Source organism: Telopea speciosissima, chromosome 9 (genome assembly GCF_018873765.1).
Source record: "Telopea speciosissima isolate NSW1024214 ecotype Mountain lineage chromosome 9, Tspe_v1, whole genome shotgun sequence".
Taxonomy (NCBI): Eukaryota; Viridiplantae; Streptophyta; class Magnoliopsida; order Proteales; family Proteaceae; genus Telopea; species Telopea speciosissima.
In genome coordinates this window covers 52107072-52132482 of record NC_057924.1, presented here as the reverse complement: position 1 = coordinate 52132482, position 25411 = coordinate 52107072, and the positions used below count along the sequence as shown (strand labels likewise).

General features: G+C 37.4%; 2 protein-coding genes across 4 annotated transcripts; one reads left to right on the top strand and one right to left on the bottom strand.

Moving 5' to 3' along the window:
• Positions 1–1203: 1203 nt before the first annotated feature.
• On the bottom strand, positions 1204–25411 carry LOC122640016 (U11/U12 small nuclear ribonucleoprotein 25 kDa protein-like). Of its 2 annotated transcripts, none has more exons than XM_043833096.1 (6): positions 25408–25411; positions 13322–13327; positions 3649–3876; positions 3441–3546; positions 1562–1661; positions 1204–1376 (listed from the first exon to the last, which is right to left on the bottom strand). In XM_043833096.1, coding segments are annotated over exons 2-6 (522 nt in total). In that variant the 5' UTR covers positions 13323–13327; positions 25408–25411; the 3' UTR covers positions 1204–1289. The 2 variants fall into 2 exon arrangements, with proteins under 2 accessions (XP_043689031.1, XP_043689030.1); XM_043833095.1 differs by lacking the exon at positions 13322–13327 and adding an exon at positions 12801–12806.
• Positions 7825–22158, top strand: LOC122640015. 2 transcript variants are annotated; one of them, XM_043833093.1, is made up of 6 exons: positions 7825–7920; positions 18703–18903; positions 20593–20934; positions 21028–21237; positions 21678–21810; positions 21888–22158. In XM_043833093.1, the coding sequence occupies exons 2-4, from the start codon at positions 18780–18782 to the stop codon at positions 21126–21128; spliced, it is 567 nt and encodes a 188-aa protein (XP_043689028.1). In that variant the 5' UTR covers positions 7825–7920; positions 18703–18779; the 3' UTR covers positions 21129–21237; positions 21678–21810; positions 21888–22158. The 2 variants fall into 2 exon arrangements, with proteins under 2 accessions (XP_043689028.1, XP_043689029.1); XM_043833094.1 differs by having other exon boundaries at positions 21651–21810.

Below are 25411 nucleotides of genomic sequence, written 5' to 3'. Positions count from 1 at the left end.
AAAAACTGGGAATCAAACCAAAATGTAGAGTTAAACCCAGTTGAAATAATCAGTATGGTTCAGTTTCTAGAATTATGCTTCCACACCACTAACACCATATTGTTGCAGTCTTCTGTTACTACGTAGTTTCACCATTGACCTTTTTTTAATGGCAATGGATCGAAGTTAACAATTTAGTCTTCTAGCATTGTTGAGTTGATTCACATATGGGACTTCTGCCTCCAAATATACAATGTCTCTAGGGTAGAATATCTCCTGCTATGTGTAAGTCAATTGTTTGGACTGTTCTTACCCAAAAAAAAAATATTTGGACTGTTCGATACGAGTTTCAGAGTGCTTCCACAAGGCAACCATCTCCCTTACCAAACTTGAGTCCTCTCATAGTAGCCAATTCCCACTGATAAGAAAAAGGAAGGTGCTCTCAGTAACGACAATGCAACCACGCTTATAGGCACTCCTGATCAAGTGGTTCTGAACATCATTTATTTGGATTAGGGAAGATTCAAGGAATTTCCTCAGCTGTCTTATTTAAACCTCTCCTAAAAAACACTGAAAGTAGAAAAGCTAATCTTAGCCAGCAAGGTAAAATATCATACCGAAGATTGAGACATCTCTAGTCAAGTTGATGAGAAAAACCAAACTCTTAAGATAATGGGTGACCAATAGGAAATTAGTGTTCCTGTACAAAGTTCCACCATACAAAGAGGCATTAAAACGCATTCAAACAGGTTCTTTAATCTGCAATTAGAAATCCATTGACCATGATAAAGAACTTGGAAATGAACAGATTCATGAGTTGACCAATGATCATGACAATACACACAAATTTCAGTCTGTTATTTTTTAGGGAGATGGTTGGGTATGCCGCCAGCTTTCGGTAATCTAGCGGCATAGACCAATCACAGGTTTGGACACAGGAGGGCAAGAGGGTATTTTCCAAAGGGGCAGGAGAGAGGAAGACACATGCTGACTTTTCCCTATTTTTTATGACAGACAAGCTGCAACTAAGGCAAGCCTTGATAAAAATACATTGAACATTTGTTTATATATTATAAAGGAAAAGAAAAAAAGAAAAAGACTCCTATTGTATCAAAACACATTAAAAAAAAAATATTTTCTTTTCTATAGTCTAACTGAAAAAATGGGTTGCCCAAAAAAGAAGAAGCTGATCATAATGTTTGAGAACCCAAATAGCTTATCTAGCATTGATAAGAAGAGCATCCATTATTTACATATATATAGGTCAATAAGTAACACCTCACTAAAACAAGCTGGATGGTGAATGTGTATCATTTGCGACCATGAAAGAAGCGATGTTTTCTCCTCCGAGTGTGTTTCCGATATACCCTTGACATGATAAAGGAAATAAAGTGTACCTACGTAAAAACCAGCTGTATTTAATATAAAAGGATAAATGCACTCATCTTATCTATCTAGGTAAACTGTCTACAATGTCTTGAAGGAAGCCGTTCCATGGAACCCACTCTCCTTTTTTTTTTCATATATCTATTTGGTTAGAAATGAACAAAAGAACTAAATAATGCAAAATGATAGCAATTACCCGAGAGTTATTACGTATGCCAAAATCCTGAAGTAGAGCATTATCATCAATGAGCTTCTCATTATTGTGGGAAAGACAAAAGTTAGCCCAAATATGCTTCCTGCAAAGCACAAACCATAAATAACTAGATACAACTTCTAATCAAATAAATACAACATCTCACACGCAATTTACATCTGACTACAAAATACAGGTTTCGTACAACTCAAAAGGAGTTAATTTAAGGTCGACTCTGAAATGTGCAAGTCCAACCCATATGGAGCTGACATATAAGGTGTAATTTTTCCCCAATTTAAAGTGAAGTGCACTTTGCATTAAAAAATTGAGATGTACAATTGACACAAGAATGCATGAGCTATACATGTGTACACTTTCTTTTGGGGTAAAATATACATGTATACACATGGCATATAGCATATACCAAAAAAAAAACAATTTAATCACAGGATCCTAATCCTGCAACAGTATGTTGAATCCTTGCCCATAAATACCTAAAGAGATTCATTCAATAGGTTCCATATATGTTGTCCCCTTAATCAATCAGTATGAGAAGCCAGCCAATGGCCTAAGGTGTTACCTTCCACAGGATTCTCCATTTTCTCCAAATGGAACAAGGCCATATTGTTGAAAACTCCTTAATAGAGTTTGGGGACAAAAATAAACTCCAAAATAGCCTAGAAAATAGGCTCATATGTCTATCAACCGGAAAGTGTTTTGCTATCCCGACATCATCTTCACAAATCATACATATGGTGGCTAGATGGATTGCTCTCTCTTCGAGCTTATCAATGGTGAGTGCCTTGTCTCTCCCCCACTCCCACCGAAAAAAAAAAAAAAACATTGCAGCTTCCATCCTCAGAGAGATCAGCTCACCCCAAATTGAAAATTTGGGGAGTAGTTTCTGCTCTCAACAAAATTGTTTGATATAAAAACTTCACCAAGCAAAACCCTTTTCTGCTCTGTTGTCCATATATATCTATCAGCACCATTGGGGATCGTTAAAGGATATAAGTTGCAATTACTAATTGAAAAGAGTCTTACAAATAAGTTTCTGATTTTATACATTTGCAATCATACAGCATGCTTCCTGAGCAGAAAAATAGCCTCTAGCTCACAATTACTAATATTCTGTGAATTAAAGAAACGGAAACAACCAGTGATTTTTTAATAACAAAACTCAAATCCCAACCAGTGATATTTTACCTCAAATCCCAAAAAATATAATCGTTCACCAAGCACCATCAAAGAGCCCTCAAGGTCATGGAAACATAACCACAAGGGGTAGCTCAGTTGGCAAGAACCATGCCTCAGGAAGCGGAGGTCCTTGGTTCAACTATTCTTCACCCCTTGGGGTCATCCACATGAGGTCTCAAGGTTCTAATTGGCCTCAGTCCTTCATAGTCCATATGATTTGTGGTGTTTACATGGGTCCAGGGTTTGCCCAGTCCACCCAAAGAATGTGCCATGGGTTCATTGCTACCCAAAAAAAAGGGTCATGGAAACATGGACTCTCAAGGTACCACGATAATGTGGGGCAAAAAAGAAGAGAGATTTCAAGACCATTCCAATCAACAGGATACAATGAAAAGTTCATCTGTTGTATTAGCCATTTTTCATGTCAGGAATTCATAAATGCTTTCCTTCCTTTTCCGTAATCTTTAAAATAAAAAAATAAAAAAAAAGCTAGCAAGAAACAAAAAGGCCAAGGGGAATAGATATCCCCCTTCCGCCACAGGACCAAAATAACCAGCAAGATAAAACTAATAATGAAAGAGAATCAATTCAATGAAGTTTGCTCCATGGAATTAGAAACGAAACTCATTGATTAACCAAAAGTGAGATTCTTAAATCTCAGTATGGATAGGTTTAGCAAGTGTACCATGAAATGTGACGATGTCCCAACTGAGACTGTTCCATATCATTTGTTTTCATTTTGATTGCCAATTTCAAATCCTTAACGGTTGCCGAATTCAACACTGCAACATCTTCATTGACAAAGACCAAATCAGCCACTAGCATAACCAAACAATTCCACAAGGAGTAACGATATCAAAGTGATAGCAATATTGTTTGGGAAGAAGAAGTACCGAATGTAGTATTATCCATTTTAACAATGGAAATTCTCATAGCACTGCCTAATTCCAAGTTCATCAAGGTGTCCACATCAGCGAGGGTGGGTTTCTTTGGAACATCAGCCAGTATGGGGTCATTGAGGAGGGCCGAAAGCATCGACTGTAATCGTGCCTTCTTTACATTACTGCTATTATATCCTATTACTGATTCCTCACCCTTCACATTTGGCTCCATCTCTTCCACTGATTGGTCGTTGAAGTTCACCCTCTGCGGCAAAAGCAAAAGATTGCCTTAAACATGTTCCAAAACTTTTAAGTTTTAACCAGAGAAATATGTACAATTATGGAATCCTCTCACAAAGTACCTCAAAAAATTGCATAAAAATGATATCTTCCTGCATATAGACTCAGGTTCAAAGCATAGTTGTCAAGGCGGCACCTAAGCCCTTTGTTGGTGTCGCCTTGGTCTTCCCCCCCCTTCCAACGCCTAGGGTCCCCTAGACGCCATGGCAACCATGGTTTAAAGTAGATAATAAGAAAACAATTGAGCTTCAACAAATTGCAAATAAGAATGAAGGTTTCCTGAAGCTACTTGAGATATTTCAATAGTATTGTAGTACCATTGACAGAGAACTTGGGTAGAGGTTAGTACAGAGACATATAGGAGAGTTCTCTTGATTGAAGATGTATCAAGAATGATTTGTGTAGGTCACCATGCCAACAAGGGCGGGGTCTAATCCCCATGAACCCTAACCCAAAACCAACAAGCAAAACCCAAAGTACCACTGTAATCCTTTGATCCCCCTCCCCTCCTCCCCAAAAAAACCCAACCCACAAGGCTGAATGATATAAATGTAATGTCTCAGATTCTTCAAATTTTCTTTAATAGGCTTCCCCATAACCTTTGCTCTTATTGACTAAGTTCAGCTCAAAGCGAAATGCTAAAAGTGAAGTAGCTGAAGGATGTATGAGAACTGGCAGTTCATAACAGAAACAGGAGGAGAGAAAAAGGAAAAATGAAATACAACATTACAATGCCCCTAATCTCCAATAGATCTCCTTAGAGCAGGCATGCAAAGGAAATAACATTCATGTCCGGTTTAATTGGACCATAAGTTATCCAGATGCATTGTATATATTCCCAAAAAATCTAAAGAAGGAAAGCCTGGAAGCTGATCGATGATACTCTCAACTTCAAGAAACATGAGAATCTATAGCCTAAGCAACATAGATTGCAAACAGTGCCAGTAAATTTGGGGGGGGGGGGGGGGGGGATGGATGTGCATGGCAAATGCTAGCAGTGTGTTCCCAACGTCATCTCTAATGGCACAAACTTAATGGGGATTGTAACGTTACTTCTACCTGTCAATATCATTTTAAATTTTCACGTCCAAAAGAATGCGAAAATCACAGAGCCATAATGACTTGAACAAGGGTTAGTACTCAATTCCAATACTATAAACGAAACTAATTAAATATGATTATCCCTGCATATACAGTACATAACACCTATAACACTTGGGGTATAAATCTTCTTAACAAGTGAAGATCTAATTATGTTCATATTCGTCTCAGCAACAAAATTAGAGCAAATTGAGACCATTCATTTTATAAGACGTTTAGTGTAGAATTTAATCAAATGACTTTTTTCAAATTCTAGAATAAGCACAAACAGAGAGCAACTAAGGCCGTATTTGGCATCGTTTTTCTTTGCAGATGTCTCTGTGCTAAGAGCAATTCTGAGTGTTTATTTATAAAATGTGTTTTGGATTACGAAAGAAGCAAATGCGTCTGGAAGGCTCTTTAATAGAAGCAGTACTGGAAATTCTACAACATCCAACTTTAATATTGTAGGGTACATGGGTTATCTAAATAGGAGTTTTTCATGGCATTATAAAATACTGTCCCATTTTTATTCTTATCTACCTTGTAAACATTCCCACACTTCAGGAATTTAGCCTCGAGCTTAACATCGCAAATTAGCATTTGTTAACCATTACTATTCAACAAAAGAGTTATATACACATCACATATACAAACAATCCCAAATCAGTTAGCATCTATTAGATCTTCAGTTCCAAACAGACAATGCATTCACCCATATACCACTCAAAGAACACACACACACACAATTCCTTACCAGAGAGAGGTGGGGAGGGGCCTTACCTAAACTCCTAATTCCTGAAGGTCGAATGGCTGATTAATGAAGGAGGCCAATCAGGCAACGCATGGCTGATTCGAAAACTCAAAAATAGCAAACAAACCCCTAAAATTCAAAAACCCAAAATAACATTAAGGAGCAGCGACTGGCATTCGAGAATCAAGCATCCAAAAAAAAAAGAAAACAATTGCAGGAAGAGTGAGAGGATTGGGGCTTAACATCGGAAGCAGAAAGAATAACCACAAGGGGCGTTTAACAGGGCAGAGACTTGCAAAGACAGAAATAGGAAAAAAAAAAAACTTACAGAAACAGCAGAGTAGCAGGTACAGTAAAGGGGCACGCAGAAGACGAGGGGGAGAGAGGGGCGGGGACTGCAGCAGCGGTGAATGGAGTACGGAAAGAGCAGATGGTGATATTCAGACTCGGAGATAGGTACCGAGTACCCTAGGAAGAGAGATGGCGATGGAGATAAGTACCAACCTGTGATCTGCTTCGCGCCAGGGAGAGAAGCTGAAATGTTACGGCTCGGCTTGACTGGGTTCAAGAATCGGTCCGATCCATGGTTTGAGGTATCGGATCGGATCGGCCGATATTGGCCGGATTGGATCGGTATTAATCGAGGCCAATCTCGAAAATTGACTAATACAACATGGTTTGACTGGATCGGCCGATCCAACTGAATATTTTCTTTTATTTTTTTTCAAAGTTTTTAAGTTTTTATTTTAGTTTTTTTATATTCTCTTGACTGAAACAGATCGGTACCAATCGATTTTGATCGATTCGATCTAGATAATATCGGCCGATCTGATTCTGAGATCACAACACCCACCAACTCTGGCCGATTTATGATCCGATCCATAAAAAAAGGATTTTGGGGGGGTGGGGGTTGACCGATCCTAATCGATTTGGACCAATCCAAAAAGATTTTGGCCATGATTGATCCTGAGTCCGATACCTGGATTTTGAACCTTGGTCATATACTGCCCTAACCTCTCGTCTCTTCCCCCCCCCCCGGATTGGATCGGTATTAATCGAGGCCAATCTCGAAAATTGACTAATACAACATGGTTTGACTGGATCGGCCGATCCAACTGAATATTTTCTTTTATTTTTTTTCAAAGTTTTTAAGTTTTTATTTTAGTTTTTTATATTATCTTGACTGAAACAGATCGGTACCAATCGATTTTGATCGATTCGATCTAGATAATATCGGCCGATCTGATTCTGAGATCACAACACCCACCAACTCTGGCCGATTTATGATCCGATCCATAAAAAAAGGATTTTGGGGGGGTGGGGGTTGACCGATCCTAATCGATTTGGACCGATCCAAAAAGATTTTGGCCATGATTGATCCTGAGTCCGATACCTGGATTTTGAACCTTGGTCATATACTGCCCTAACCTCTCGTCTCTTCCCCCCCCCCCCCCCTACAGATCAGTTGTTATGGATCGGGTGGGATCAGGATTGGATTCAAACGATTCCAATCTTAATTGGACGATCTAGCATCTCCAATCTTGAGTTTTAAAACCTTGACCTTTGGACCTCTACAAACTGAGGGAACACTCTTTCTCCTTCCGCTTTCCACTTTCCATACCCACTTCATCCTATGTCTAGGTTGGACTTAGTTCGAGGCCCCAATCCTAATCCAAAGCCTGAAAATTTAAACTCTAACCCGTTCTTAGGGTTGAAAACATCCAGCCCAAACCTTGTTCGGGTTGGAGGGCTCAGATCTTTATCTTATGCAATTCCTTAACTGGTCCAGTTCCCCTAGTACCCTAACAAAGGATCGCAATGACCATTTCACCTCTGCCTGGTTGGGATCCTCCCCTCATATTACAGGCAATTAAATCGGGCTGGGAATTGCAGGATATAATTTTCCCCAATCCCTCTAACACTAACGTACTTTAAACCCCGCCATTTGCCGCTACTCGGCGGGCGTACCATTTTTATTTTCAAAATCTTTCCTTCAACTCTTTACTCACCTCGCTCAGACGCTAGCAGTCACAGACACAGTACGCGAGTCGCGACTCAAACTTCGAGCCAGAAAAATCGTTTGCAAACCATAGCAGAAGTTCATTCAGAATGGTTGGGACGGTGATAACTTCGGCTACTATAGGAACCAGGTCAGTTCTCTTACTTTCTCATCGTTTGTGTCGTAGCGTGTACCGTTTCCACTGGTTCTCTTTGATTTTGTCTTCTGCTTGAATACTCACTCTGCTTTTCCAATTTCCACCTAGGGTTATTGATAAATATAGCTATTTCTTTTCTTCTTTCATTTGAGCAGACAAATTAAGACAATTGCATCTAAAGATCTATGCGTGTTCATTTCTCTTGCTTCTTCAATTTAAAAGTTGTGTGTTGGTACTCGTTTTTTTTATCACGATATAGTGATGCCTTTTTTTCTAAATGAACATCCCCTAAATTGATTAGAAGATAGACAAAAAAATCTGAGAGCAAAAATTCCTGAAGAAAGTGGGAGAGGAATGGAAAACACAAAAGAAGAATCGACAATAATAGAGCTCAACCCAAGATTCAAATTTCTTCTGGGGCAGGCATTACCACGGAAGCAAAGTTTCTCAAAGAAACATAGATTCGGTTGGCTTGGTGAATTGGCGTCAACAATCCAGATAACCAAGATTTTTGGGAGGAAGGACACCGTAATGGAGTGTCATTATCCATTTTTAACGTGGCATCAGAAATTTTATCTTTCCTCTTTTTTTTTTGAGGGGGGGGGGGTTTGTAAGGGTTCGATTTTGTAAGGATGTTTTAGAGTTTACACATCATGGCTAAATGTTGCCTTTGTCTTATATCAATCTGTTAAAAAACTATAACACTTTGACTTTCTGTATTGATGTATTTTCTTAGTGTTATTAGCATTATTGGAATGTGTCCTGCATATATGCAGCCTATGATGTTCTGATTCAAGACGAAGTCCCATGGTGTATGCTCTTTGCTGATGATATCGTTTTGGTGGATGAGACAAAAGAAGGGATTAACTCTAAGTTAGAGCTTTGGAGGTTAACCTTGGAAACAAGAATCTTTAAGATTAGTAGAACAAAGACGGAGTATTTGATATGTAATTTTAGTCACACTATGATGGATACTGATATGGTGCGAACTAAGGAAAGAGAGATACCGCAAGGTGACTATTTTAGATATCTGGGGTCTATCATAAATAAAGAAGGTGACATAGAGGATGATGTTTCTCAAAGAATTAAAGTGGGATGGATGAAGTGGAGAGGTGCGTCTGGAGTGCTGTGTGACCAATTTATTCCTTTAAAGCTTAAAGGAAAGTTCTATAGAACTGTTGTTCGGCCTGCCATGATATATGGGGCAGAATGTTGGACAATTAAAATGTGTCATATTGATAAGCTTTGTGTAGCAGAGATGAGGATGTTAAGATGGATGTGTGGAAAAACTAGGAAGGTTAAAGTGTGGAATGAACATATAAGATCAAACTTGGGAGTTGCTCTAATCAATGACAAGCTCCGAGAGATTCGTTTAAGGTGGTATGGTCATATTCAATGGAGGCATAGGGATGCCTTAGTAAGGAGGAGTGATATGATTCTGATTGAAGGAGCTAAAAGAGCCAGTGGCAAACCTAAAATGTCCACAGGAGAAGTGGTGAGGAAGGACATGCATAGTCTAGGGCTTGTACCAAGTATGACCTCGGACAAAGCCTATTGGAGGTCTAGGATCAATATCGTAGACCCCATTGAGCTGAGATTCTCCTGAGGTGCTGGGTTGTACCTCTTTCCTCTTACTATCTTTCATCTTATTAACTATTTCCCATCTTTTGTTGCTCTTTTTTTATTTTTTTTAACTATTTGCTATCTTTTCCCTACTCTGTTTTGTTTGGATCCATGTAGCCGACCCCATTAAGTTGGGATAAGGTTGAGTTTGTTGTTGTTGTTATTGTGGTTGATGTTTTGATTCATTGATAAGCTGATTTCTTGTATTCTCAACATTCGTTTCTTTCCTTTTTTAATTTTGCAAGACATAGAGACCCTTGGAGCCGGACAAATGTACAATTACTTCATTTAACCTAACTCAAATTGATGGAAATAAATAATTTTAGAAACTAATGCATTGGTGTTGCGTCATCAACTTGCTTCATCTCTTTAGGATGCATATAGGGTTGACTTGTAGAATAGAGAAAGGACATGGAATCCTAATATAAAAATCTGTTATCTTTGTGGATGTATTATTAGTCTGTCTTCTCAAGGTTTCTCTTTGGTAGACTAGATGAGGTTGTTGTGGAGTTTTCTATGCCATCAAGCTGTCATTTTGGATGTGGCAGTAGGTCCAGACATATTTACAATGGGCATCCATAGAAGTGTTTGATGAGTTAAAAGCCGACTTTGTTTCGTGTGTCTTGAAATCTTGTACCCGTTTTGAAGTTCACCCGCTCCGATATTTTTTGGTGGCGACCCAAAATTTGTGAGGTCTGTGATGGTAGCGGAGGGCCTGGGCTGATAGGCTCAAGCCTAGTGGATCCATGGAACAAAAACTCGATCGAAACCTGTCGAAACCATCGAGTTAACTCAGTTTCTCAGGTTTCCGAGACGAGTTGAAGGGGGATTTTATAAAATCCCTGGATTCGATCGGATTTCGATGGTTTCGATTGGTTTTGCCCATATGTCGGTAGTTTCGACACATATGCCCCATCGACACTAGGGGAACCTTGGCTCGAAACTAGGACAGACAGGTATTTATGCCAGAAATTGCCAGAAACCAGGATAGACACTTAGTTATGTCTAATATCATTTAAGTAAACGTTTTTGTATTTGTATTTCATTTACTTAAGATATTATTCATAAATAAGCAAATAACTCTTTATTTGAATTTAACAAAAAAAGTTAAAAAATCAAATTTCAAAAGGAAAAAAGTCAACCCCCAGTTAAAGCACAAAAACTAGATTTTCGACGGTAGGTGCAATTTTCAACTCTTTAATGCTGAGGTTTTTCTTAAATCTAAAAATTCCATAAATCTTAATTTGGTAAAACAGTGCTAAAAACCAAAAGTGCAGTAAAATGATCATTTGTTTTGATGTCTAAAAAAATATTTTTATTCATAGCGATTTTGACAGTATTCGCGCACACCAAATTAAGTTTGACCGGTACATAACTCCTTCAATATAAATCAGATTTAAGCAATCTTGTACTCATTGGAAAGCTATCAAAATAAAGCTTTCTAACAAATCCAAGATTGCTTAAATCTCGCTTATCTTGAAGGAATTATGTTTCATTCAAACCTTATTTGATACCATGTCCAACAATATACACTATCAAACTTGGATCAAAACCACAAGTAATATTTTTAGTGTTCTCTATGTGAAACTAATGCATGGATTGAGTTTAAAATGTCAAAAATAGGTAGCACAACAAGAATCAGGGCAAAAAAACAACTTATGGGCATCGAAACCAAAGTTCGAGTTAGCCAGGAGAAAGTCTCAAGTTTCAACCGAGATATGGTCGAAATCAAGACGAACTCGTTTTCTGGCTGATCAAAACCTAATCGAAACCCGAGTTTTAGAACCTTGAGTGGATCGACCCAACTTGGAGGAGTATTACTTTGTTTTATTGTCTTGTTGTGTAAGCAAGAGAGAGAAGTGTGTGATTTGGTCATTTTTGTGTTAGGGTTTTCTGGGGCAAGTTCTTACTGCGACTTATAGTGTTCTTGAGATATCTCCATTGTATTTTTCTTCAATTACATAGTGAATCATCTTCAGCTTCGCTTGTGGATGTAGCACACCAAATTGGTGTGTGAACCACATTGAATCTCTGTGTCATCCTTGCTTGAATCTGTTTTGTTACTTTGTGTTTGTGTTAACAAACTTGATGAGGTTGCGGAGTTCAATAGAATGGGAATGTTGGAGAAATGTTACCTCTATAGGCCTATAAGTCTCATACTCTCATGTTGAGTACCTAATGAGTACCAAACATCAGACTTTTAGGCTGCAAGAAGTGGTGGGAGAAATGGTAATGCACTAATCAAGAGGCATATGCTGGGGCCAAATGAGACCTGAATGGAGTGTTGAGCCAATGGTTGATTCTTAGTTAGGGAGAGTTAAGGGCTCTTACTGTTAAGTGATCTTCTCCTGCGATTCTGATGCTCTCTCGTGATTGAAAGATGTGAAGGAGAACTAAGGTGAAGGAGAACTAAGGCTGGGAGTTTCAGGTACTCTTCTCCCCCATTACTTCTTCCCTTCGTATGTCTACTCGTCTTCTTCACTTTATTCTTCTCCCTCATGTTTCCTAATTTTTGGAGATGTCTTATTATAATCCCCTTTCTTTAAGAGTGTTTGGTCCCTTCCTAGACCCTGGCTTTCTGTGAAGGAACCGTGAATTTTTTATTTTTTTTAGAGTTTTTAAATAGTTGTTGTGGCTACCATTATGGATCGAGTGCATGTGTTAGTGGTGTAACCTCTTGATGCATGGATTTAACTCCACTGGATCCTATGGTTATGGGATTTCAGTGCAGTAGGTTTGACTTGAAATGGGATTTCAGTTTACTGGGAGTCGAAAAAAATCTAAATTTCTTGCTGTTAAATTAATGATTTCTGGTAATTTAAGTTCAGTTACAGAAAACTGTAAATGTTAACGTGTTAACTTTGATGACCTATAGATGTTTGGGATTAGCTTTATAAAACTGGACTTCTTTAAAACACTTGGCTTTGTTGTATGAAATGTGCAATCTTATGAAGGAAAAAAAGTTTACTTTGTCAGAAGTTTTTTTTTTCAAGACAAAACTGTTTGGATGTTTTTTTGTTCAAAACGGAAACTTTTAACCCTGGAAGAAAAAACAAATGATTGTATCCAACCACGCCTTAGCAAGCGCTACATTCAAGATCTTGGGATGTATTGAATGCTTCTTCCTAAAGGAATAGTTGAGACATGCATAAAATGAAGATGTTGTCAATATGTTCTTCGGTCTTTTAACAAGCCAAATGGAGCATGTAAGGAGCATTCTTTAGAGTTTTCTACCAAAGTCAATCCTTCACTTAAATCTAGGAAAGAACGCCTTTGTGGGAGTAGTTGCTTTAGAAGAATGGTTCCTCAATAGATGCAGGTCCTGTGTTGTGAAAAAGGGGAGGTATCATTTGTTTATCTCTGCTACCCTCGGGGCTTGATTTTTTAGTATTTGGATCCTACAATGGAGCAAGTACAAAAAGATATGCTATGCTAGAAAGTTTGGGGCCTTGGCATATGGAATGTAGAAGTAATTGATGAGGCTTTTCTAGGAAAATGGCTTTCAGATTCAATAATAAAACAAAAAGCCATAGCAGAGAACTAATTGGTGAGAATTATAGTATGTGTTAGAGGTTGGGATGCAAGAAGGGTTGATTCCTTGTGTAGGACTTGTGTAAGGACGAGTATTATGAATATCCAAGATGAAACCTTGGGAGAACTCAGCTTGGTACCAGATTTTGACGAAATTTTGTGAAACCAACCGAAATATTTCAGTTTCGCAAGTTGTCGAAACGATACAGCCTGTGATAGTGAATAATTGCAGTGTTTTGACTGAAATCTTGCAATTTCGGCAAAATTTTGACGACATTTTAGGATTTTTGTTCGTTTCAGTCAAATCCTTTCTATAAAGTGTATGGTTTTGATCAATATTTCGCAATTTCGATCGTGTTTCGAGTTTCGGTATCGTTTCGCTAGTTTCGACTACAAAGAGAGAAACTTCATAGAAAACCAGTTTTTTGTGATTTTTGGCCAAATCACTCCCATAACTTTGTAATGAACCATGAATAATATATGATAATTATGAAATGGTTTCTAACTTTGTGTTTGTTCATTTTTATAGCATGTTTTAGTTGTTTTAATTGAATTATGTGTGTTCTAATACTAAACTTTGTGTATACAACATTGTACATTGTGCCGCTTTGTGTGTGTTTTTTTTTTTACAATCTAAGGGTTCCACTATGTTTAAAGGACCTAAAATAGGGTTTCCTAGAAGTTTTAGGAACTAATTTGGTCATTTGGCCCTCGAAACCATCAATTGAAACCAGCAATGTCTGAAATTTCACAGTTTCATGAAATATTTCGGTTTCGAGCCTAGTCGAAACCAGGCTCGAACCGAAACCTTGAACCTTGGAACCAGGGAGGTGGGCTATGTAGAGAAGGTGAGGATATGGAAAGATGATTGTATTGGTTTGGCAATGCTTGATGTTGTCTGTCAAAGGTTATTGGTGATCCATTAAAATAATTGCCAATCAACTGTTCTTTTGAGAATAGAGAAGGAAGGATCACTTGCTATCCCATGTTCATCAGTATGCTGATTAATGAATGATAGAGAAGTTGATGAGATAGATAGTAGGCTGAAACAAGTCAGCACTAACAAACCTACAGAAACAGAATTGCAGTGAACCAAAACACAGCAGAAACTTTGATTAAATAGAACTCCAAAATGATGAACCTGATGAACGTGGAAATAAGATATCCTAGAGAATCTGGTGCTTAAGTGACAAAAATATCAGAGGAAGTTTATGGTGGGATGATGAGAAACTGACATGGACAGAAAGTAGTCACAAAAACAGCAAAATAGAAAGTAAAGAAAACTGATAAAACCCACTAATCAGCCGTGTGATGAATATGAATGGAGAAGGAATGGAGGAGAGTAACATAGTTTAATATCAACCTCAACTGGATGGATTCTTAGAATCCATCGGCTGAAGTTTAAAGTTTAAACTAGGTTGCTGTCCAACAGGATATAATAGACATCATAGCAATGCTGGAAAATCAACTAATAAAAATGATTGGACCTAGTAGCCATGTTAGAGATTAAGTAATAACAAAGTAGAAGGTTAGAAGTCACCTAGGAATGCCCATGGTGGGAACTAGACTTTTGGGATGCTTGTTGGAACAGTGTAGAACAGAGACCAAACTCAAAAGAGAATAGAGACAAGAGATATGACCAATAGATATCACCACATGTAACGCCCCTACCCAAATCCGTTAAGGGGTTTAGGTCGTTAACGGTCCACAAGATCAATAGTCTTAGCGAAAAGGAACTAGAGTGTGAACCAAATAAAAATCGTCGTAGCCTCAAATTACAGCGGCAACGTACCTAATCATAACCATTCTAAAAAAAATAAAACACAGCGGAAGTCTTTAAATAATCCAACAATATCTACCTTGTTACAATCATCTTTAAAATTTTAAACTTACACCTTATTACAAATCTTCCCAAAAAGTCTCAAATTAATTCATTATTCCCGAAATTTCAAACCTAATAAAATCATTGATATCCTCTAACAGCAAATACAGTAAGATCCATCATTATCATCACATGGCTCCACTTCTTCGGTCGCCCATCCACCAAGTGCGACTCTAGGTTCTAAGGGCTCATTATCTGAAATTTGTAAGGGGTAAGCTTTCGGGAAAAAGCTTAGCAAGTACACAACATAATAACCATTTAAGTATTCCAAATCAGAGACACAAATTGAGGAATAGCAGCAGTCAAAATTAGATGGAAATCATGGTAATAATGGAATAGAAGATCATAAACAAGATGAGGTAATGCTATGTATATGCAATAAAATAATTTTCTCTCGAACCTTTCAAATAAATTCTTGGTGAGCATGAAATATGGCCCCGTAACGTGATACGACCTGTAACGTGATACAACTCCTAACCATTTTCAGATTCCATTCTAAACCTTTCATTTAAAATATTTTTGGTACAACTTACGAGAGTGTGACATATTGCCCCGTAACATAATACGGCCTGTAACGTGATACAACCTTAAACAATATGACATTACCCATTCCGGTAGATACCAAAATTCTTTTTTCCATACAAAATATAGGAGAACATAATCCCCAACTCACAAAATAATATGCAATGTAATTTCATAAAAATTCTCCTTTTAAACACATGCATGAAAATAAATCACAATACTAATATTGCTATAGGAATTTAAATCATGACATATGATATTCACCATATAAAATCATTATGGTAAATAACCGAAAGATAGGCTCACCAAATCAACCGATTTCGATTAGAATAGATCATAGATTGGCTTAAGATATATCGTATAAAATCATAAGATCAGTATTTTGATAGAATAGATCATCATAGACCAAATGAAATAGACATAGTTTCATTGGAGGTCAAATCAAATAGACCATAGATCATTGGGGAATAAATCAAGTAGAGCGTAAATCATTAGAGAATAAATCAAATAGATGATCGAAAAGGAATTTAGAATACAAGCATGGAATCATAAAGTGCACTTACCGGTTTGTCGAATTAATCAATGTGTACTTCTCCTGAAATTTGAAAATTCCAGAATTCCTTACTCAACTTCAAATTGACTTTTGATCCACTTAGAGTTGGAATTGGAAGATGTCTATTTCTGTAAAATTTGTAGACTTTAGTGTCTATTGACTAACAGAGTTGGAATCACTCTATTTCGATCTATATTGAGTGAGTTATGGTCTTTCGAATAGGGAAAGGTCAATCTGTACGGGATAGAATCAACTCACCATTTGCTTGACAAATCGGATTTCCTAACGAAGCTTTGAAAGTGCTCTAATGGAGGATGATAATCACGCTGCAATTACAGGTCCAGCAATAGAGGCGAGGCAATAACTCTGATCCTTTTCTTGTCCTCTTCTTCCTCTTCTTCCTCCTCTCTTTTCCTTCTTCCCTTTTTCTTTTTCTTCCTTTCTTCTTCTTCCTCTTCCACGATTTTTCTCTCTCTCACGTTTTTTGCTAGGGGAAAAGGGAGCTCCATTCTCATGATTTAAAATTCTTTAATAATTCAAATCCTTTTATTATTCTTTCTAAAATTCTATTCCAAGTCTAATTTGCTTTCCTCCAATAAAATTATTTCAAAAGGAATCTTTAACTTAGAGTTTTTAATTAAAAATCAGATTTGATAGTTTTAATCTAACTTAACTTCCTTATTTTGATAGGATTCTATTCAATGGAGATTTCCTCTTATCCGTAGAGAAAAGATTCTCTTAGTGCTAAGTCTCCAACCAATGGGAGATTGCCACATCACCTTAATCCTCTCATCCAAAACTCAAATTAAATTTAGATAGTCTATAAAAATCGTCCAAGCATAAATTCTTTAAAATAATGTTATTTTATTAAGTTGAAATAATTAAATTATAATTTATTAAGCCCACAAATGTTAGGCCCGTTCACATTAGAACTAAGCCGGTTTAGGTTTAGCCCAAATTAGGATAAGGTCTGTTTGGTTGCACTAATTAGAAATTAACTTATTATTCAAATAGCTAGCATTTATTAAATTAATTATTGATTTGCTGATTAAATTATTTATTATGAAAATTCCAAAAATACCCTTTTTAGTCTCTCTCTAGAAAATCCTGAAAAAGACATTTTTACCCTTTTTGATAAAACTTCCAGAATGACTCTTGGGAACTAACCTTGACTAAGTACGGACTTATTTCAGCCTAAAAGTCAGTAAAATATTATTTTAGGCAAAAGTACTAACGCCTGATTGGTTCTCTCAAGGCCAAAGTGCTCTCAGGGCTTTCCCAGAAATCAGATCATCCTTCCGTCACTTCTATAAGATCTACATAACAGATAAAGATTTAAATTAACTCTCTTCTTATTCCAGGATATTACAATCCACCATCCTTACAGAAATTTCTTCCTCGAAATTTACAATTAGTTGGATCGCTGAATAAATGCGGGATATTGCACCACATATGGCTTGCGGTTGGGCATCACCACCTTGGTTGCCATTTGCTTCACCATTATGTTGCATATAGGTTGTCATTGTTGGTAACGAATTGCAGAACAGTGATGAGGTGGCCAGTTCTGAGGTGATGCAACAGTTCAGTGTTCACAGGCTTCAAAGATGATTGTGTATGTGTTCGGGCATGTCTAGCAGTGTTCAGGGGTATTTTGGTCCATCTACAGTGCTCAAGGGTGATCTGGTAATCATCTCTGGCAGGTCAAAACTTGGAAGAGAACTCTGCCGCTAAACGCTTAATGATAACCTTAGAGTTATGACCCTCCTCAAAGGGGAAGGCAGAGATGGGGGAGATGATCGGCTGAGAATCAAATGGGAAGGGAGAAGTTTTGCACAACTTTGCCACAAGTACTATCAGAGGAAAAAGGGCTGAAACAGAGGTTGAAGAGCAATAGACAACCCTATCTCCAAAACCGAACAAAAAGCACTAAAAAAAGAAAGAACAAGATCTAACCCCAAAGGCATACGACAAGTAGAAAATAGAGAGTACAAAATGAAGAAAAAACGTGAAGAGATGGAGAGATGATGACATGCAAGAGGTGAGGGATATGAATGGAAGCCAAATGCTAATAACATTAACTCCAGGTGGAAAAGTCTTGGAAAACTCAAGCATAAGAAGATATGGGAGAAAAAGAACCTCACTTACAGTAGCATAGACATAGAATAGGCCAAATAAAATTAGAGAAGAACTCCTCAAAGATAAGCTCAATAGTTGATATGAAAACACTTGCTTGCTTCAACGAAAACACAAGATCTTGAAAGAAGGCGAACAACTAGGATCCGATGAAAACAAGTTCAAACTGATGCTCCCAGGTAGAAGAGGAAATGTAGGAGCGTGCATGACAAAATCTCAAGAGGAAGTGCAGTGGAAAAGCTACCGAATCACTTGATTCCGGCTAAGGAAGAGGTGGAGAGAAAAACACATACTCTTATTTGTTCAAACATCCTCTAATTTTCTATGTGCACTGCTGCTTTTTACCTTTTAGGCCTTTCAAGGTTACACTGTGACGACACTGACTAAAAGCTGTTATGTGCCGATTGGAATTTGATATAACATGTAATGAGTTGATTCTGTTTGTTTTATTTTCTAAGGATAGTTCACAAATAGAATTGCCCAGCAAGTACAAGTATACCAATTTTTCTTTTAAATGTGTATTTTACAGCAGGTAATTATACTTCCGTGACATTCAAGACATTGTAGAAAACCCAAATCTGGTTTTCATAAAATATTATTGTTTATGCAATGGCAAAGCGAAGAGCTAAGAAAAATGTGCCAAAAGCATCTACAACACTTGCCAGCAATTTAAATGATGCACATGAACAGCCTAAAGCTGAGATGCCAGAAGATGCATTAAGGGATCATGAAGGTAAGCTTCGATTTTGTACCCTTATTGGGCTTTCTTTTCTTCAATTTTCATATGTTCTTGTCCATTTGGGCATCATACAATCAACATCCTTGATGGTTGAAATTGAGGGCTGTTAGGATTAGCGACATGGATATTTCCAATTTTGCCATAGTTCCTTCCACTTTTTTCTATTTCTGTTTTTGTGATGGTAGAATTCAATCAAGCCTGGCATGTGCAAAATTATTTTTTCGAGGAAACTTTGAGCATTCAGGCTTTTGGGCATTAGGGTCATTGTGATGTCAATGTATCACACATAGTGACCTTTTTAAGCAACTTTTTCCACCTGTTGCAATTTTAGCATTGTTCTGACAATTAAGTTTCAAGGTTAATGCAAAGAGTCTGCCACACCTAAAGGTATATATGATAATAAAAATGAAAAGTTAACAAGAGATGCCCCATTCGCGAGGTTCTTTATTGTTCCTAGAAGCTGCCTTGAAGTATGACCCCAAGCGCCCTCCTTTTTGAATCTAAAATATTTCATTTAACATCTATTAAGGAAAACTCTGGCGTTCTCTCATCCGCTGTCACTAATTACAAAAGGTTTCATAAGGAGGAGGAAAGGGGCATGGGTCACGGGTTTTTATGACTGGAGGCAAGGATTTAAGTATCGCTATTGGGTATAGTATCAGAGGGGTGATTTGAACAGATGTATTGTGTTGTATCGGAGAGACGCAAGATAAGTGTTGAATAATGTATACCAGAATACCGTGGGGGTATTCTGGTCTTTTTGGTATTTTATTTATGCTTTATTTATGTACTTTTGAACAAGGGTAGAGTTGTAATTAGGGTTGTGACTGTTCATGTGAACAGTTTCGTGAATAGTGTTTCCCTTTGTAATCTCTTTCATTATTATTATAAATAGAGAGCTTGACTGATCTCATTGATCATTCAAGCCATTCACTCAAATCGTGTTTTGCTAACAATAAGCATGGAAATGGTCAAGAAATGCATGAATGTGCTTGTGGTACATATAAAATACAGTTTTGAAGCATAAAACATCTTATTATACACTATGTAAATATATATATCAGCATGATGCAAGGATTTGAGTCGTTTTTACCTAGTCTAGTGATGCATTACAAAATAAAATAATAATTTGAGTTGTTTTTACCTAATCTGGTGATGCATTACAAAATAAAATAATAAAAAAAGAGACAACTTTACCACTTCTTCGCCCAAATCTTTGTCAATCCGTGATTTGAGCATTCTAAGTCGTTTTTAATCTTTGCATGCATTTTCCCGCTGGTTATGATTCAACTGTTCATCAGTGTTGTGACATCAACTTTTAAATCTCTGCACCTATTATTTTTCTTGGTTTATGAACCTTCCTTTGTCTTCTGGAAATAGGATTTTCCTGAGATTCCTGTTTGGTTGTGAATATCTGTATAAGAAGATTCAAACTTCATGGGTATCTTTGCTTAGGAGAAAACAATTAGAATTAGGCTCAAAAGCTCCTTAATGATATATTGGTAGATGCAAAGCTGTCAGAAAAGCTAAATATTCTCTTCATGTACAATCTGGAATTCTAATGCTACCTTTTCTGAGTTGAAATCCTGTAAATTTAGTGTATTTTGCATGACTTAATTTCTTGGGTATTTTTTGTTTTCTTCAACGATCCAGATTTACTATCTAATCTTTTCATGTGTACAGTTGAACGTCAAGTCGCTGCTACTAGGGCAATTCGTGATTTGGAGACTGAACGCCTTTTAACTGGGTTGAGATTGCTTCACTCAAATTTCAGTGAGGAACAGCTGCAAACCCCTGTATTACAGTTCTTCAATGAAAATTTACCAAACCTGTCATTGGTAAGACGTAACAAGGATGGACAATTTGAAGTGGAATTGAAGGATGAAAATGGGAACTTGTTCATGAGCCACGCAGATGAAAGAAACATACACACATCGATTTTGCAACGGATGTCCATGTCTTATCATCCGGATTTTGCTGGTGCAATCCCAAATTTTGGTGGATTTGAGTTCTCAAGTAAAGCCGGTATGTATTAACTTAAAAGGGTAGGTGCATAGAGATTTTGACCACCTTATGGCAATTGTATCCTCATAGGAGTTATATTTGATTGCGTGCCAGTGAAAACAAACCCTTTTGATTCTGCAAACTTTCAGACTTCAGACTTTGTATGTCCACGCACCTCTTCTGTTTCCATTATTGCTGCAACTCTTAAAACTTAAAGCAACTTCAGTTTCTTATCCTTTCAAACTTATGTCTGTTTTCTAGGTTTTGGAGGAGCAATCAGATACCCAGATGCTTGGTTTACAAGAGGCCTTCCGAACCCCTGGGGTTTGTAGCTTCTTGACTATTCTGCATGTTTCATCCTTTATTCAAATCAGTGCTTCATCATCTTAACACAACTTTTGCATGTTTCTTTGTATCTATTTGCTTTGAGAAGTTAAATGTGTCTGATTGGCTGGTCCTTGTAATGTTCTATTTCTTTACATCAGAATTATCTCGACATTCCCTGGAAATAAAACACTGTGCAGTTGTAAGGATATGTTTGATAAGCGAACTTTGATTTTTGAGGAAGAAGTTCATCCTCACTATATCTTCATAGAATTATACAGTTAGCTTGTGAATGCCTTTTGATCCTTTTATGGGGTTTTCAATATTTTGGAGCTGATAGTTTTATTTCCAGTTCTATTTTTTAGGTGGGTGCCCGGTAATGTTCCATTATGTTACTCTCAATGCGTCTTAAGTGGCCTACCCTGTGTCTGTAATCACAGGTGAGTACCCACAGGTTGTCTGTTGGCATGACCCCTAAAACTCGAAGACTACCAAAGCATGGTGAGATGCTTTTATCTGTGCATGGCTCGCCCCTTGGAGTGTACAAGGAAGATAACATGGAAGCCATACATGGTATGTATTCCTTCTACTTAATGCTAATGATTCTTTAAATTTTGGTCATGTTTCAATTTGTAACTTGAAATCTGCAGAATCAGAAGAAGGTTGACTGGTTCGGACTTCTTCCAGTTTAACGGTGGCTCTGAGATACATTGCATGTCATCTCAAGCTGGTCTTGAGGATTATCGCTCCATCATTGCACCATAACTTAATGTTTACATGTACACATTCTCATGGATCACTGACTCCGAACAAAGATATCACAAATATACGATTTCATGTTGTAATTTATTTCAAATTTTACTGTTTGTTTGAGTATTAAAGGTGCATGTGCATGCTCACTTAATAGTTTTCTATATCTCTAAAGTCTCAATCATATTACTTGTTTAATTAAAATGACCCCAAAGTTCATTAGGACGAACTGTCTTGATAAGGTTATCATGATGGTCTTTCTTTTTTAGTCATGTGGACAGTTGGTCAATTGGATAAGTTGTATTTGTACACGTAATGGATTAGTAAATTGTCAATTTTGAGATTCAAATTCACATTCATATATGCCCATCTTTCCTATTTTTCAGTTGTCGATGTATGTTCATACACCCTCTTCTAGTCCCTAGGTTTTCAGAGCTTTACTTTGCCACTTAGAGAACAGAGAATATTTTGGCTGAAACTAGAGTACTTGACATGTATGCAGGGAGCTCTGTGGTCTACCAGTCCATAAAATTTGGGTCTTATTTGATATTCTGTTTGGCAATTTTTTGAGCCATCCTACCGACAAGTTCGTAGGATAGTACATCCTAGATTTACCAATTAAAATTATTATAAACTGTTTTTGTTAATCCTTTTTTTAAATTAGGATGAGCAGTTTCACAATTTTTAATAAGTGATAGGTCTGGTGGGGAGCACATTTTTGGATAGCCAAGCAAATTGTCCCAATTAAGATTCTTATGATACATGTTTCCCAATTTATGGGTTCAAAAGACCCTATATGGCATGTTTGCATTGGAATTTGGAAATCATTAAAACCTCACAAACTATTATTTACACTGCCAATCCTATCTGATGTCTTCAATTAAAATTTTTAAAAATACACAGCCATTTTGCAAATTGTACTGCAGGTTCTAGAGCAAATGAGTATCCAAACTTGTCAATGTTACCATTATTTCATATTATACAATGCTGCACCAAGAACAAGTGACTAATGCAACAGCAATACTTCTGCAACCTCCCACTAGTTGGACGATCTGGTTCTCAGGAAATGGCGTTTCACTCATTGATCAAGCTGAGGGCATCAACAAACATATATAGTGTAAGAATTTCATTTTCTTTTCAGGGGTGATGAGAACAAATTAAAGGTTAGATTACAATGTATGTAGATTCAACTATCCTGCTAGTGCTCGATGTAACATATCACCAGGAAAATAAAAACGTTCATGATCATAGTCAGTTGAAAAAATTGAACTCAGGCTATATAAGACGAGCAATAATAGAACTGTAGAACAGAATAGAGCCTTCCGTGTAACAAAAACCCTGTACTGAAACAGTTGCAGAACAATCCCAAACAGCTTCAGCCACCTCACCTTCTTCCTCCCACCTCTTAAGGAACATTATTGGATCCTCTAACCCCAACATATGAAAAAGTTTGGGTAAATTCTGTTGTTGTTATTACTTCCAGCTTCTTCACAATCAGAGGGTGAACTTCCAACATAATCAACAGCATTTGGTTGTTTGTTCCGTATTTTCTGCAGGATGATGTTGTCTGATAACAATTTGAAGTGTGTTAAAATCCAGGCTAGGAGAAGGACCTGAGGCAGGGGAGGTCTCTTTCTGTGCCTCAACACCTCTCCCTCTTCCTCCACTACGTCACAAACAGAGTCGAATTTTAAACAACTCAAGAAATCTGCTGTTGTGATTCTCTCCTCTTCAGTATTTTGGAGAAGATGTTTTCCATTTTCCTGAACTTATGATTGGACTCATCTTTAGTGTCAGTACTACAGGCGTCAGTGTTAAATACAGGCTAAGGGACTAAGGGACGGAAATGATCCTTCGTACTCATCATCAAGACAAACCTCCCTTGTAGTTACTAGCCTTGATCAACACTACTTCGTTTTCTTCTTTAGGAGAAGAATTTCGTCCTTCAACCTCCACTAGTGACAAATATTTAGTTTGCGAGGAAGAAGAGAACAGAGGCAAAAGATGAACAAGCTAGAGAAATGCATTTGTTTGGCTCTGTTGGAGGAGATGCCAGTAGAGGAAGAAAAGTGAAGGAGATGAAGGAGAATTAAAAAAAAAAAAAAGAGATTTTGTTTAGATTTAACGAGCAGAGGATGAGGACTAGGAGGAGCAGCAGGAACCGGCGGGGAAGGTGGGGGCGAAGAGTAGGTGTGGTGGTCGTACATTTCCGTCATATCAAAAGATAGATGTTGAGAAACAAATCACAAGAAGCAGTAACAGGTTGACAAGAAAAGCAAAGTAGAACAGCAGCAGAAGCAGTTCAGTACTGAGGTGATCAATTTCTCTTTCTAGTTTCCTCTGCAAAAGCAAAACCATCTCTCCTCCTCAGCTCTGCAGCTGCACAATTCCTGTGTGTGTTGTTTTCTAGCTTCTTTTAAGGTACTAGTCCAACGCAATACTCAGCATCTAATACCTCAAGCTTCTCTAATAGTACAGTCCAACATCATCGGGCAACATCTTGAGTGAGTAACAACAGCATTTGAGAATAAGTCTTTTGAGCTGACTCAACTGTCCGGTGGAGTTGTCTAACTTGTCCAAGGACTTGAACTATCCAAGATCTAATCTCTCCAAGAAAAGAAACTATTGCAATATGACCGTTGTAATCTAGCCGTTATATTATAGACGCTGGGTTCTCTCCTCTCATCTTGTATATATTGTGTGTGTGTGTGTGTTAGTAATAAAGTATGATCTCTATTTACCCGTGGATGTAGGTGTTAACACACTGAATCACGTATCTCTCTGTGCACTCTTTATTTGCTCAAATCTCTATATGGTATCAGAGCAGAAGTTGGAAAGTTTCTCTTGCTAAATCTATTGCACAGAAGTTGGAAAGTTTCTATTACTTGCTGAAGCGGATCTCTTAATATACTGCTTCTTATTCCTTTCTCTCACAGAAGTTGAAAGGATATTGTGGGCAAGGAGGGGTCCTTCTAAAGTCGTTTCACTCTTTCCAATAATAGAGAAGCTGAAGAGTTGGACTTCCTCATTGATTCTTGCTGTTGGAGACGTTTCTCTCCTCTTTATCAAAGCCAGCAATAAATCTCCAAGCTGAAATATTTGACTTTTTTTTTGGGTTATATCTCCTTCAGAGTTTACTTTTCTCGTTCATCTAATAATATTAAATTTATCTTTACTATCTCCCCTAACCGTATGTGAGAAAAGCAACTTTTCTCTTCTTTCTTCTTACTCTCTGATTGTGGCTGCCTTGGTGCTCTTCTCCAACTGAGTGACCTTGAGGTCCTCTGAAAAAGAATCGGTTAAAGGCTTGTCAAGTAAGTTCTTTTTTTCTTGACTTATTACAATGGGTGACTCATCTATTGTTCAAGATTCATCTACTTCATCTGCTTCACATGAAACTAACACTAGCATCAAGCTCACTACT